The 15,736-nt window shown below is 34.3% G+C and overlaps 3 protein-coding genes across 6 annotated transcripts in view; 2 read left to right on the top strand and 1 right to left on the bottom strand.

Moving 5' to 3' along the window:
• Positions 1-7,705, top strand: part of Vha100-2 (V-type ATPase subunit a family protein Vha100-2) — an 87,308-nt gene extending 79,603 nt beyond the window's left edge. For all 4 annotated transcript variants that reach the window (XM_072522146.1, XM_072522143.1, XM_072522145.1 and 1 more), the window contains exons 11-13: positions 1,009-1,262; positions 6,924-7,158; positions 7,276-7,705. In XM_072522146.1, the coding sequence (XP_072378247.1) occupies positions 1,009-1,262; positions 6,924-7,158; positions 7,276-7,550 (764 nt within the window). In that variant the 3' untranslated portion in view covers positions 7,551-7,705. The remainder of the gene's footprint in view (positions 1-1,008; positions 1,263-6,923; positions 7,159-7,275) is intronic.
• A 3,225-nt stretch (positions 7,706-10,930) lies between these two features.
• Positions 10,931-12,554, top strand: Vps60 (vacuolar protein sorting 60). The gene is made up of 4 exons (XM_072521193.1): positions 10,931-11,110; positions 11,176-11,493; positions 11,854-12,090; positions 12,154-12,554. Exons 1-4 carry the CDS (start codon positions 11,042-11,044, stop codon positions 12,196-12,198), a joined length of 669 nt encoding a protein of 222 aa, XP_072377294.1. The 5' UTR covers positions 10,931-11,041; the 3' UTR covers positions 12,199-12,554.
• A 1,970-nt stretch (positions 12,555-14,524) lies between these two features.
• Positions 14,525-15,655, bottom strand: Lipt2 (Lipoyl(octanoyl) transferase 2). Its single transcript, XM_072522142.1, has 3 exons — positions 15,304-15,655; positions 14,980-15,194; positions 14,525-14,926 (listed from the first exon to the last, which is right to left on the bottom strand). Exons 1-3 carry the CDS (start codon positions 15,509-15,511, stop codon positions 14,654-14,656), a joined length of 696 nt encoding a protein of 231 aa, XP_072378243.1. The 5' UTR covers positions 15,512-15,655; the 3' UTR covers positions 14,525-14,653.
• Between the last annotated feature and the right edge of the window lie 81 nt (positions 15,656-15,736).

The following is a 15,736-nucleotide window of genomic DNA, read 5'->3' as shown; positions in this document are numbered from 1 at the left end:
AGAATATTGCTATATTGATTGAGTAATATTAATTGGCGTAACTAAGCCTATGTCTCGTATTTGAGCCACATCAGCTTTTGAACGGCGATCGACCTGTATCTAAACGCTGGCGTTGCATATTTTTCAAAATATTATAATAATAATCTTTTTATGTTTTTTAGTCAGTCTGATTTTAACATTTGCATAATAAAGTTGATATTAATCTTTGTATAGCAAAGTCTAATACGAAATTTATCATTTTTATAGAAGTAAATCATTTTTAAAAACTGTCCAGATAAGGCAGAAACTATCAGTCACGTACGATTTAAAAATACTGAAAAATACCCCCCTTCTTCTTCTAATATGTAACATTATGTGACAATATGTAAAGTTTGACGTCGTACGTTACAATTACGTGACGTTTGACTTAAGATTTGACATTTTATGTGACATTTGATACAAAACGTGACATATTACGGGACATTTTATGTGACACGTGACATTATGTGACATAAAATGTCACATTATAAGTCAAACGTCACGTAATTGTAACGTACGACGTCAAACGTCACAAATTGTCAAGTGTCACATAAAATGTCACATTATATGTCACGTGTTGTGTCAAATGTCCCATTGATTTCAATATGCTAATAGTCATACTCACATTGATTATCTACTTTTGTAGGTATGGTTGTCTACTTTCAGATTCTCATGTCGAGTCGACTCTCGATAGTGTGCACTCCATAAGTTTTGTTTTCCTTTCATTTGTATTTAGATCAAATGCAGCGGCTTCACGTTTATAATCTATAGCCTTTTCACTTAATACACTTCTATTGTTACCTATTTTGGCAACATCATCAGCATATGCGCAGTTTTGAGTGAATCTTGTATGAATACAGCCGTTCATATCTAATAGATGAAGTTTACTGATAATAGATTCCAAAGTTAAATTAAAAATACTTATTTTTATTACTCTAATTTAAAAAATTAGAATAAAAATGAAAAATAACCCTTCTTCTTTGATTATAGCTGACCCAGTCGCTAAGGACGGTTCGTCTTGTGCCCCTTCTGTACTGATTTACTTCATCAACATGATGTTGTTCTCGCCAAGCACCGCCGGAAAAGGTTGCGATATATACATGTACGATGGACAACGTGAAGTTCAAATGGGCTTAGTTCTTTGTGCATTGGTTTGTATTCCCTTCATGTTGCTCGGAAAACCATTATATATAATGCGTCAACGTAAGAAGCAAGCCAAAAATGGAAGCGTACAACTGGTCAGTGTAAGTATTATATAGTTTTTTCATTACCAACTACAACTGTACGTACGCTGTACGTTGTACGTACTGTGTTATTTTTTTCGCAATTCTTATTAACGTTGTAGCACCCTACTTCAGTTGTGTAAGTAGTTACTAGATCTATTCAAATAATTCGTTCCCACCTCTCTTAGTAACAGTTACTAATGATTATTATCAGTTTTAGTTTAATTACAATTAATCTCATTTATGAAATTTCACATTTTATTGTGTGAGAGTGGAAATCTTCTTTGGCCAACGGCATAAGGATTTAGAAGGTAAGGGGAAGCCACTAAATTAAAGATCCACATGGATATCCCTGGAATAATTATCTTATATGTCGGACAAAAGTGAACCAAAGGCCCTCAGTTCCGGGCAGACCTTAGATGGTCCGAGGGTGCTAAGAATCCCCCGGGTTCGACTTAAAGATGTTATTCGTAAAGTAGCGACATGGAACATCAATAGTTTGTGCATCCCAGGAAAGATAGATAACTTGCTCAAAGAAATGCGGCGCCTAGAAGTGAAGATAATGGGTGTAAGTGAATCGAGGTGGTCTGGCTCAGGTATTTCCCATAAAGACAACTTTACAATGTACTATTCCGGTAGCGACACCAGAGATAACTACCACAGACACGGAATTGCAATAGTACTTGATAGTGGAATTGCGATGTCTGTTATAGATTACATACCCATTTCAAACATAGTAATAATAGTGAAGTTAGCAGGCCAACCTATTAATATCAACCTAATCCAGGTTTACGCGCCCACAGCTGATAAACCTGAAACTGAAATTTTAGCTTTCTATAAAGACATACATACAAAGTTGGTAAGGGTAGATGTGGCGATGCGGTAGGTAATTTCGGTCTGGGTAATAAAAATGAGCGGGGAGACTTATTAATTGAATTTTGCGAAGAACATGATTTTGTCATATCCAATACATGGTATCAGCTCCCACCAAGAAGATTGTATACATGGCGAGCACCTGGAGACAGGCCAGGTCATATTATACGAAATTAAATTGATTACATCTTGATAAACAAAAGATTCCGCAACTATATAAATAGAGTGGCTGCTTACCCTGGTGCAGACATTTCATCCGACCACAACCCCCTAATCGCAAATGTAAGGCTTCGACTGGCGAAGGTTAAAAAACCATCAAATAAAAAATATATAAACATGAGAGAACTAATGAGAGATGAAGAGCTTAGAACTACATACGGCAACCACATCAACGAGAACCTGAGAAATATACAAGTAAATTGCATAGAGGAAACCTGCGAGAAAATAAAAATGGCTGTAGCCAATGCGGATGAATCAATCGCAAGTAAAATAAAAAGATATCACAAAAACGAGTGGATGACGGAAGAGATACTTGAGCTAATGGAGCAGCGCCGACAGTACAAAATACATCAGAACCAACGTAAATACAATGAAACTCAACGTACGATAAGAGCACAAATTAAAACCGCAAAGGAAATCTGGATGAAAGAGCGTTGTGAAGAATTAGAATCACTACAAGAAAAGGGGGACAGCTTTGGACTACACAAAAAGGTTAAAGAAATTTCGAATATATACAAGAAACACCACGAGACAAACCTGAAAAATGATCAAGGCGACTACGTACATACCCAGGAAGAACTAGCCAAAATCTGGACAGATTATGCTTCGTCCCTCTTTGCAGACAACAGACCGAATCTGCCAACTACTAACCTATCTACAGAAACTTTGTCCGGTCCTCCGATTATTCGCGCCGAGGTGGAGTACGCTATAAAAATAGCAAAACTGGGCAAGGCCCCTGGACCGGATGGCATTACTACGGAAGCCCTAAAACTGTTGGATGATGACAACATCGACACTCTGGTAACAATCTTCAATGCCATATATGACACCGGCCACATTCCAACGGATTGGCTTTGTTCAACCTTCATAATGATCCCTTAATCACAAAGAGCGACAAGGTGCAAGGACCACAGACTGATTAGCTTGATGAGTCATTTACTTAAAATATTTCTTCGCATACTCCACACAAGAATGTTCAGAAAACTAGAAGAGCTGAGCTGCGAGACACAATTTGGTTTCAAGAAGGGACTCGGGACGCGCGAAGCATCATTCTGCTTGAATACCCTGATACAGAACTGTATGGACCAACGAAAAGATATAGTCATCACATTCCTCGACTACGAAAAAGCTTTTGACACCGTAAAACACGATGAAATAATAAAAATGCTACACAATGCTGATATTGATGAGAAAGATATAAGATCCAGAATCCAGATCCAGAGTTATCCAGAATCTCTATTGGAATCAAAAGGCACGTGTGAGGCTGAACAAATCAACAAACACAGAGGAATTCGAAATTTTACGAGGGGTGCGACAGGGGTGTATTTTGTCTCCTATGCTGTTCAACCTCTATGTGGAGAATGTTTTTGCAGAGGCACTTGAAGGCACTGATTGTGGTATAAAGGTCAACGGGTACCCGATAAATAACATTCGTTACGCTGACGACACCGCAATAATCACAGATAACGAACATGATATGCAGTTGATACTAAATAAAATAAACACCACAGGAAAAACATATGGCCTGAAGATAAATGCCGGAAAAACAAAATGCATGACAATAAGAAAGGGCGCATTTTTCAGAGTACAAGTGCACGTAGATAATGCTCCAATCGAGCAAGTGAAAACATTCAAATACTTGGGAATGATGGTGAATGACCAATGGGATCCTCAACAAGAAATAAAATGCCGTACCGAACAAGCAAGACAAGCTTTTCTTAAATTTAAACCGCTACTTTGTAACCGCAATCTTTCCTTCAATCTCCGTTACAGAATGGTTAAGTGCTATGTATGGTCCATATTGTTATACGGCATGGAGACATGGACGTTGAAAATATCTTCCATTAACAAGTTGGAAGCCTTCGAAATGTGGACCTTGCGAAGAATGTTCCGCATACCATGGACAGATAGGGTGAGAAACGAGGAAGTCCTAAGAAGAGCAAATACTGAGAGAGAATTGCTCAGCTTGATCAAGGCACGAAAGATTGGATACCTGGGCCACATCCTGAGAGGGGGAAAATACGCAATCCCTCAACTAATTATCCAAGAAGAGAGGAGTAGGTCGCAAACAAATGTCGTGGCTGCGAAATATAAAGAACTGGACAGGCGTAACTAACACTGGCGAACTTTTGCATGCCGCAAAAGACAGACGTCTGACCTTAAGATAATTCGCCAACGCACTATAGGTGCACGGCACCATAAGAAGAAGAAGAAGGAAATCTTCTAAAGACCTTACCAGGTAAATCGTACATGACGTGAGTTGGATTCAGAGTAGAAGGAGTACATCCAAACGCAATTCCCCTTTTGAGGTCTTGCCCTAGGATGCATCCATGGTTGAATGCCTACCAACTAAAACCACTCTCGACTTACGCACGTGGCTAGTCTTTCCAGACCATTCTCTCGCGCGAGCAGCCACCCTTTCCTTTTTTTTTTCTTTTTCTTTCTGTTGCTTATGTTACTTATGTTTATCCCTGTTGTCTCTCTCTTTCTCTCTCTCTCTCTATCTTTAAAATCTCTTTTCTTTTAATGATTTTTGTCACAGCCTCCAGTACTTCTTTAAACTCATTTTTCTCCTTTCTTACTATGGTCATAAAATTGTATGCTCCTAAGATACCCACTCTTGCATGTGTAGCTCCACTCTTTCGTCATTGAACTTACTGCGTTCGAACACAGCGTTCTGTTGTATCATTTACTCCGCACTCCACACAGTTAGCATCTATTATCTTGCTTATTCTCTCAAGGTATGCTCTAAATGACCCGTGTCCCTTGTAATTTCATATTAGGTTCATTCTTGTGTCAATAAACTACGTCATACCATAATCCGCTGAGGAATGTGTTGTTTTCATAACTATAAATTAAATACACGAGGCATTGTATTGCATGAAAAAAAGAAACACACGCGTTTTTTGATTGTTTAAGTAGATCATGGTTGGCACAGGTTATTAATTGGGATCAATTCCGATTTGGTGATAAAATTTTAACAATTGTACCTTAGTTAATACGTTAGTCATCGCTATGTGAAATTTCTTTTAAGGTTACTTCTTCTTCTTCCTCTTTATAAGCAATTCTGCTTGTTCATTGGCGGATTAATACCTCTATGGAAAGTTGTCACTCCATCTTTTGCGCGGTCGTCCGATACTTCTTCTGCTGATTGGTGACTTATCTCTTGCTATTTTTACGACACGGTTATCCTCCATTCTGGTTATGTGGTTATTCCACTCTTTTTTTCTATTTTGTGTCCATTCATTTATACACTGTACGTTACATTTTCTTCTAATGTCTTCACTTCTCTTTCGATCTCTCAGCATATTTCCTGTAATTCTTCCCAGTACTCTCATCTCTGCCGTTTCCAGTAGCCTTTGCGTTGTGGCTGTGTCGGGTCTTGTTTCTGAGGCATATGTTATGATTGGTCTTACAGTGGCTTTATAAATTCTTGATTTCATCTCAGTGTTAATGTGTCTGGTTCACCATATATTCATCAAGTCATCCTGCCAGTCTACTTGCTTTTTATACTTGATCTCTCACTCCCTTGTTCAGGTCTCTATAGCTAGATAGTGTAATTCCCAGGTTAATTAATTGAAACACAAAATGGCGACATATGTCAAATCTTCTTTTATAATAGCACTTCTTCTACTTTATCTGTCATTATATTCAAGTTTTATTATTTTTTCTGTCATTTGTGTGTGTAAAACCTTCTTTTCCATATGTCAAATTTCATTTGACCACCAGTAATACACTTTCTATTTAATTAAATAAAAAATTAAGCTAAAAATAAATTCACTGTGTATTTGGATTGAAATAGAAAGCATATGTAATATATCTTATAAATAAAACATATCAAAAAGCTTTAGTTCTTTGTAGGTGTATGACATGTCAAATAAAAGAGGATATGGAACGTAAAAACATACCGAAAAAAAGGTTTGTGAGAAATATTTTCGAAGTGGAAATCAAAGTCTCAAAATAAACATATTTTCGATTAAAACTGTAGTTAATTCTTATTAAAAATGGTAGATAATGTTTGACCTTTCACTCTTATATTTTCTCTTTGATTCTAATATAAATTAAAAAATATTCGCAGATCTTTATCATCAATCTCTTTGCGTGAGTGAATCGTGGCGTATCCTGTCAAAAGCCTTTTTAAAATATGTTTAACAGTCATGTATACCTTGATGATTAACATCCTTACATAGATTTGTGAGTACCTTTAAAGTAAACAGGGCTTCTTAATGTGCCGCTTAGTTCTGCCTAAATATTTTCTGAATCTTTGCATCTCTTTCATATATCTCTATTAGCATTGTGTAATGCTAATATCAAGTTCCAACTATGGGTATATTTTACACACGGTTATGAATGATTTTAAGGAATATTTTGCGAAAACTCTCAATAACAAGATTCTTTGGGAATCGTAATATTCTTTATATTAGCTTATTTAAGTATGATGATGAATGTGCCAATAAATGCCTTCTGTTAAAATGGCCCAATTACCTATTACGAATCTTAAAATTTCACAGCTTACTTCAAAATTGTTGTCGATGATTAGTATGCAATGTATACTAAGTATATTTTTAATGTATTCGATCCTTGTTGCAGAACAATAAAACAAATGGAGACGTGAACCTTGGAATGGAACTGGAGGAGATCGAAAACAACCTTCAAGACGTTGCTGAAGCAGCTGCTCATTCACATCACCAAAAAGAAGAAGAGGAGGAACCTATGAGTGAAATTTTCATTCACTCAGCTATCCATACTATTGAGTACACACTCAGTACAATTTCTCACACCGCTTCGTATTTGCGTTTGTGGGCCCTGTCCCTTGCACATGCGCGTAAGTATTATTCATATGGGATTTATCTTAGATAGATCTGGCAAAAGACTAAGTACGATTTATAATTAAACAACATTCTAAATCCACTTTACACGTTATATTTTTAATTTATTTTAGAATTGTCGGAAGTATTATGGACCATGTTGTTCTCAAAGATTGCTTTGAGAAGAGAAGGATTCATAGGAGTGCCAATGATCTTCATTCTATTTGCTGCTTGGGCCTTCTTCACCGTAGCCATCTTGGTACTCATGGAAGGTTTATCGGCCTTCTTGCACACGCTTCGTCTGCATTGGGTAGAGTTCATGAGCAAGTTCTACTCTGGTGTGGGATACATTTTTGAACCATTCAGTTTTAAGAGGATACTGGAACAAGAAGCAGGAGAAGAGGAATGAAGCGGTAGATAGTGTTTTGTTTTAGACGAATTAAAATAAAAAAATATATAATGTAGCGTTATAAATAAAACTAATTTTTGATTTTTGTTGTTCAATAATAAAAAAAAGCAATGTATAGTTTTAATTTGTTTTCCAAATTAAATACTTTTTATTCACCTTGTTTTTTATTTATCATGTCTCCCCTGTATATAGAGTAATATAAAATGAACTGGTGTGAAGTAAGCAACGTATTCATTTTCAAACAGCAACAGTATGTACGCAAACATGCATTTGCGTACATACTTTTAATGGGCTTGACAAGGCGAGTGAATGAAATGGGATATTAAAAATAATACAAATAGTTTATATTAATAAATGGCTATGCCATCTACAAGCTATATCTACTTTGTAAGGATTTAAATATGAAAATATCGACAAAAAGACGAACGGTAATGGCGTTTCAAGCTAAAAATATGAACAAAAAATTTTTTCTATGAACAAAAATAGTATTTGACGATCATCCACTAGAAGAAGTGAGTTTTTAATTATCTAGGGTGTTTCTAACTCAAGTTTCAAGGAGGATAGAGACATTTATCACAAAATTACCACGTTTTATAAATATGCGCAACAAATCACAGAGCATTTAAAAATAAGTCAAGAAACGATACAATATCTATCTTTGTACTATAATATTAATTACTTAAATACGATTCAAAAATAGGAATACCAGTTGTAACAGACACCTTAACTGTATCCATGTGGTCCTTGCTGTATTCAAAAATCCGGTGTTGAGAAATCTTAAACCTTTGTTTCTCAGAATTCATTATAACTTTTTTAAAATGGTTCTCAAAATGACTGCTAAAGTTGAAGATAATGTCTTGATTAACCATAATGGGTATGAAATATTTGGATGTCTGTTGAATAAACTGACAGTATTGTGTAGGAGAGAAAATATAATCTTTTTTTCGTAAAAACTTTTCTATGACACCATAACAATAGTCAAACGGTAGAAAACTGTGCCCTAGTTCAGGAAAACGATGTTGAATATTCTCCAAAGACATCTTACAAGAAGATGCAGAAACTGTAGTATCGTTGAATTTTTATTTTGAGCTGCAGCATTATTGGAAAAGAGGTACAGTTATCTGACATTTTTTGAAAGGATATTTTTTATGTAGTAATAAAGAAAACAAACAACTTCATTCGGCGGTTTTGCCCGAATGGATACAAAAATTGTAGACCCATAGTTGACGTTTGTAGAAGGCTTCGCCGGCCGGAATTTTTGGCAGAGGAAGATTCTGCTGAAAATCAAACGTTAAAATTTCTATGTCGTAATTTTGTTGGCTCAGTTTTGTCTTTTCTTTTAAGTCTGTAAAAAAACGACTTGCTTTAACCGCATGTACCTACTTTCTTTTCAAGTTGTAAATTTTCCTTTTAAGTATCATCAAGAACTGGACCTTGAAGGCGATTGTGTAATATGTCACATCTTTTGCAGGTGTATGAACGAGGCATCCCAAAACTATAATTAAAATTTGCTTTAAAATACCTAAAATAAAAATCTTAGGTTACTTTAGATTTTTAGTTTTTATCAACAACACTTTCCTGTTCATTCACTTGTTCACAACAGTTATAGGTTTACCATTTATAAATGGATCTGCTTCTTTCTTGCACCAATCGATTCAACAATTTTTTTTTACATAATATGCATCTATAAACTAAAATTTTACCAAAAATGGAGCTGCCTCCTTCTTGCAGCAAGGTCGTCAGTTCCGAAAGGTTTTAGCTAGTAATTACGAATCAGATCCTCTACATAATTAGGACTAAATTGACGACGTTAACAAAAACATAAATAAAAACTTACATGTCGCAAAGAAAACAAGAACTAAAGAAGATAAAATAAGCGACGAAACTAAGCAACTAATGAAGGAAAGAAGACAACTACTAGCGGAAAACCAACGCTAAGAGCTAAGCTAAAAGAACCAAAATGTGACATCAAAAAATGGAACGAGAGCTTAATAGAGCAAGTCATGGAGAACAACATAAAAATGAATGTTCAGACAATTATTAAAATTAAAGACACCAATAATAAGAAAGAGAAGGATAAATATAAAATAACAAAGATAATTGAAGACTTCTACAATACCTTATGAAGCCAGCATAAGGAACCAACAAAAAAGAAAGTCAAAAGAAAAATAGAAAATGTGGGATCAGACCAAATATACAGGGATTCGAAATAGAAAGAGCTTTAAAACAGATAAAAAATTAAAAACTACATTCTAACTACTAATATTTAATAGTTTGAATTAAAATCTATTTGTTACGACTATTAACAAAGTTTTTTCTATTGTCTACGCTCTATTTTAAAATTTCCTGATTTAAATTTGACTGTATTATGGTCTGTTTTTTAACCAGGAGGAGTAATTCAAATTTTCCGCGCCGTAATGCTTGTTTGTAATTGGTCCAACCGCAGGCAAGTTTACTCCACTAAATTATGACATTTTGACACTAATGACATTTGTGAAATTTTAAAATTCAAAATTTATATCGACGATTTTTTGTGTTTTCTGCGTTATTCCTTATATTTTTAGATATTTCGTTTGTATTTATATAAAAACAGTTCTTTTCAGAACTATTTAGCGATATATTAGTGTTATTAAGATAACAATATGGATTCCATGCCAAGTACTAGTGATAATTATTCCTCTCCACTTAAAAAACGCCGTGTAGATTTGGGTTATTTATCTTCAAATGAGAAACAATGCATTATAACCATATATAAACAAATCAAAATTGATAATTCTGGAATGAAAATAACAGCCACGGTAGTAAAAATAAAACAGGCAACAGGATAGTTTTGCAGAATAGTTATTGTTAAAATCAAGACTTACTGAAGTAATGTGCTAATTTTATTAGCACATTACTTTAGCTTGTATTGGAATAGTATGACAGACTGGAACAGTAATATTGTAAAATTCCATTGGATTTTAGATATCGAATATATCGCTTTCGTATACGTTCCGGACGATTTTCTTCTACAATGTGATAAATAAACTCTAAAAATTCTTTAACTTCTTCATAACAGTCCAACATTTTTTTATTGTAATTAGAAATACTAAATAATATATATTGGAAGTTAATTCGAATAATTATTATTCAAACATAAACAATCAAAGTTATGTTAGAATCAACGTGTGAAGGTGTCCGATACTGATTACTGGATTACCGCAAGGCCGAGATAATCAACAAAAAAAGAAGATGTATTTGGCAACTTTTCTAGTAACTTTTTTGGGTGTGAATCTGTCTTTTTAGTTTACTCCTCCTGGTTAAAAAACAGAGTATAGTAAATATTGTCCGCCTATGGTTTTTGTAAATAAATAATTATGGCGAACTTCACGACAGTCAACTGACATCTACGCTTGACATTGACGTTTTTATAAAAAAGAATCCCAATTTTATGACTAATTAAGCAAAAATAATTCTTTAAAAGTTTCATATTAAATTTATAATAATACAAAATGAATCGTTTATTCGGAAAAGGGAAGCCAAAAGAACCAGGTCCAAGTATAACTGACGTTATATCAGGGGTAATTATGTCTCAAAAACTTGATAAAACATTATAATTAGTGCTAATCCCTACTATAATTTTTAGGTGGATCAAAGAGCTGAAGGTGTAGAGAAAAAAATTAATGCCTTAGAAAATGACTTGCGTAAATTTAGAGATCAAATGTCCAAAATGCGAGAGGGGCCTGCCAAAAATGCTGTTAAACAGAAAGCCCTCAGGATTCTCAAACAGAAAAAGATGTATGAAGGTCAGCTAGAGAATTTAAGAGGCCAGTCCTTTAACATGGAGCAAGCTAACTTTGCACATCAAGCATTGAAAGATACTCAAGTAACAGTAGTAGCTATGAGAGATGGTATGAAAGAAATGAAAAGGGAGTTTAAGAAGATTAACCTTGATGATATTGATGTAAGGAACTTATTCAGCGACTATCTTCAATTTAAGCTGCTTGAATTCAGTCATTTTTGATAGTTTTAGACAACTGAGGGATTATCCTTTCTATTTTTTTTGTAGTCGTAGTGTTGTTTCTTATAATCAGTTGTTTAAAAGGCTTTATTTATATAATTTACAGGTTTATTAACTTTATAGTGAGAATTGCTTTGAATTTTTTTAGTTTAACACTCCAAAGGACAGGCTAACATAATTTTAAAGAAACTTATCTTTAGTTAGGTGATTCAATATTCAGAATTGGTTATTTAATTATACAAATCAAACATATATTTTGTAGATCATGTAAGTAATACAATATACAAACTCATTTTATTTCAGGATGTACAAGATGAATTAGCTGATATGTTAGAACAAGCCGATGAAGTGCAGGAAGCATTGGGCAGAACCTACAATACTGTGGAGGTAGATGAAGATGAACTGGCCGCAGAACTGGATGCCTTAGGAGATGAGATGGCTTTGGATGATGATCAGAGCTACCTGGATAATGTTCTCAATGCCCCTGAAGCACCTTCTACTAAACCAGAAGCAGCTGCTATTGGAAATAAAGGAACCAAGGTATAATATAAAGAAAAATGTTTCTGTCAATGACAGATTTAATTGAATATGAATTATTTTTAGGATACGGTACCAGTTGACGAGTTTGGGTTGCCACAGCTGAAGTAGTAAAAGTGCACAGAGAGGTTTATTTACTAAAAACATGTAAAGGACAGTTTGGTTAACACATGTGTACAATATGTAAAGCTTTGGCTTTGATTTTTATTAAATGAAAAATGTATAAATGTGCATCAATGGAAAAAAATTTCTCTAGTAATTAGTAACAAGTTTGCTACATATAGGTACTCATAGACAGATTTGTAAGCAAAAGTGTTTTTAAAACAGCAAAGCGATGTTAAATTTAAAAAATATTTTTATAAATTTATTGTTAAGTCATTACACCCTATAATATAGCTTTGTTTATTTAGATTTTTACTTTTGTTATATCCTTTAAATAAAATGCATTAAACTTTTTGACTAATAAATTTACCCTATTTCTGACAACTCTTGCTTTACTGCTTCCAACCATTTCTTCTTTGGATATCCTCTTCTTTTTTCCCATTTCTTCCTCATTCGGTATTGTTTTAACATTTCGATTCTCTGGCATTCGTATAAAGTGACCAAGCCATCTAGCTCTTTGGGCTTGTATTTTTGACGTAATTGCTGGTTTTCCATACAGCCTCATTATTTCTTATTTATTCATCTTATCCAAATATTCTCTCTCTCTTTATTCCTCCAAAGATTTTTTTGAGCACCTTTCCCAGATCTCTACTTTCTTTTCTTTCTACTGGTTCATAATCCACATTTCACTGGCATATATCACTGTGAGTCTGATTACTGTCTCGTAGACTCGCAGTTTAGCTGTACTGGGCACATTTTTGCTTTCAGTAATGAATTTAGTGACCCTATCGCTCTGCTTCCCTTCATTAATCTTTTGTCTATCTCTTTTTCCGTGTTTGTTATGGTTACTCCTAAGTACAGTATACTCCCTCTTTAATGAACACGGTTATTACGAGGTTTCGCTTATAACGAGGCACATTAGATGTCCCGTGAAATTTCTATTGAACTATAATCCTCTATAGCGAGGCAAATTTGGTTATAACGAGAGAAAATAAGATCGAAAAACGTGTTTTTTACGTTTTTGACCAGGCCGTGGTTATAAATAAATACCCAACTGTCCCGCAATAAACTTAACTGCCGCCCGCAATAAACTTCTTTACAATAAATACAACTGTTTCACATCTTTAGAAAATAATATGATAGATAGAATGATACTGGACAATTTAAAGCAGTCAAATGACAGACTTCTTCCAATTGCAGAAGCAATAGTTTATGTTATACTTGAAAATATGCTTTATACAGATTGTTTGTTTTAACGTATATCATTGACAATAAAAGTAAACAACTGTTTTTTGTTTTAACGTATTTCATTGACAATAAAAGTAAACACCTTTTTTTAGAAAACGGCATTCAAACAATATTTATTAGCATCTTATATTGCTCCGAATGACTTCACTATAGGAAGTTAATGTTTTAAAAAACTACATATTGATATGTATGCACAGTATTATTGTTGTCTGATATAACGAGGTAATTAGTCTGCCATTTCAGTTCTCGTTATAGAGGGAGTCTACTGTATTCAAATTCTGACACTTTTTCAAAACGATAGAGTCTCTGTTCATAAATGGGAGAAATAAGAGCACCATTCCATTGTTTCGGCATTTCTTCCTTTTGCCAAATTATTACTTCTTTCAATTTCTGTTGTTGGTCTCTGGGTTTCAACTAGTTAAGACATGTGATGCTGAAAGACTACTGGTTTAAAAGTAAACCATAATACATTCTCTTAGGCACTCCAGGGTCCGGAACCCTTCTGTGGACTATCAAAAAGCCACATCAGAGAGGAACTCCGTACCTGGGAACTCAATCAACTAAGATCATATTGGTCTAACACACCAGGACAAAGGCAAGCAAAAAGGCTCATAAAAGTGTCGCCTACTGCAACAAACCGCCTTCTCGAAATGTGTAAAAAAGATATCAAAATGGTCACTGGCCTTCACACTGGTCACTGCTCTCTGAGATATCATCTCAAGAAGATGGGCAAATCAGATACTGAGAACTGTCGTTTCTGTCACAATGAAAAAGAAACGGCTGAACATATACTATACAACTGCGTAGCACTGTTCTGCAAATGACTAAAATTCCTAGGAGAAGTCAGTCTGGCATCCTCTGACATAGGAAACAAGTTACCTAGGAAGCTAATCAACGTCATCAGAAGTATTGGCATTTTAGAGTTTAACTAGATTAAGGTATGCACAAATGATCTCTATAGGTCGAAGTGCGGTGAGGCCGCATAGCCTTAATGACCTCCCATAATCTAATCTACTCTTAGGCAGTCTTACCCTCTAATTTTCCTAGTTATCTGCCATCAAAGAAGAATTTAGTGGAAATATAAATCAGGAATATAAATTCTTTATTATCAAAAACAAATATGGAATACATATTTGTCTATAAAAATCTCAAATCAGGTATATAAAAGACAAAGATTACATAAAACATAAATGATGTATGTACATATATTTGTTTCTTATTTAACAAAAGTCTTTTGGATATAACCAGCCTCTTCTTCAGGATAATCAATGAGATCTACCTCAAAGACTTCCTTAAAACTTTCCAGCAAAACTGGTAGAGTCTCTGCAATTGTTACTTCTCTACCCAGTTCTTGGCTGAGACTTGTAACACCCTTTCCTTCAATTCCACATGGTACTATATGATCAAACCAGGAGAGATCGGGGTTGCAATTTAGGGCAAAACCATGTGATGTAATGTAACGGGACCCATGAAGTCCAACAGAACAAATCTAAAATATATATCATTTGAAAAAGAATTTGTTAATTTTACAAAAAAAAATACCTTTTTGTCCTTTATCCACACACCTCTGTCCCCAAGCAGTTCAGCCTCCAATTTAAATTTGTTGCACAAATTGAGGATTGTCTTTTCAATTTTATCAATATACCAGTGAATCCTTGGAGAGAAATAATGTAAGTTTAAAATGGGATATGCCACTAGTTGTCCAGGTCCATGGTATGTTATTAGACCACCTCTATTGGTTCTATAAAATTCAGCTCCTAAAAATAAGTTTTATATAATATATCAGTGGCAATAGAAAGACTAATGGCAATATGAGTGAACTTAAGCAATTGAATATGTAGTTATATAACATATAAATGTTTTCACCTTTTTGCTTAAGCTTTTCTTCTTCACTTTGTGAGTATTTGCTATCGCGAATTCCTGTTGTATACACATGAGGGTGCTCAACAATAATCAAAGTATTTTGATTTTCTGTTGTCGTTTTATGAAGCTGAACAAAGTGTTGTTGTAAGTGTAGTCCACAACCATATTTTATTTTACCGACCTGTAGAAGTTTAACAAGTTGTCTTCCCATTTATGTTCACATAAAACAATAGAAATTAAAACGAATACCAAATTACATCAACATTGAAACCAAACAAGCCCTTTAAAAATGTTGGATTGACAGAACAGAAACAGATGCACCGGTGTTAGTTATGGCTAAAGCTTAAAATAACGAAGAGATATAAATATCGTGGTTTTCTGAAAATATCTTAATACATATAATAAATCTAACTCAGTAATTTAATAAAAAAATTTA

This window comes from Diabrotica undecimpunctata, chromosome 2, assembly GCF_040954645.1.
Source record: "Diabrotica undecimpunctata isolate CICGRU chromosome 2, icDiaUnde3, whole genome shotgun sequence".
NCBI lineage: Eukaryota > Metazoa > Arthropoda > Insecta > Coleoptera > Chrysomelidae > Diabrotica > Diabrotica undecimpunctata.
This window is presented reverse-complemented; position numbering and strand designations above follow the sequence as displayed.

Coding starts and splice junctions, on each gene's coding strand:
- Vps60 (XM_072521193.1), top strand. CDS start 11,042: ATGAATCGTTTATTCGGAAAAGGGAAGCCAAAAGAACCAGGTCCAAGT. Junction 11,494..11,853: donor TTAACCTTGATGATATTGAT/GTAAGGAACTTA, acceptor ATTTTATTTCAG/GATGTACAAGATGAATTAGC. Junction 12,091..12,153: donor TTGGAAATAAAGGAACCAAG/GTATAATATAAA, acceptor AATTATTTTTAG/GATACGGTACCAGTTGACGA.
- Lipt2 (XM_072522142.1), bottom strand. CDS start 15,511: ATGGGAAGACAACTTGTTAAACTTCTACAGGTCGGTAAAATAAAATAT. Junction 15,195..15,303: donor AGAAAAGCTTAAGCAAAAAG/GTGAAAACATTT, acceptor ACTTATTTTTAG/GAGCTGAATTTTATAGAACC. Junction 14,927..14,979: donor TGTGGATAAAGGACAAAAAG/GTATTTTTTTTT, acceptor TATATATTTTAG/ATTTGTTCTGTTGGACTTCA.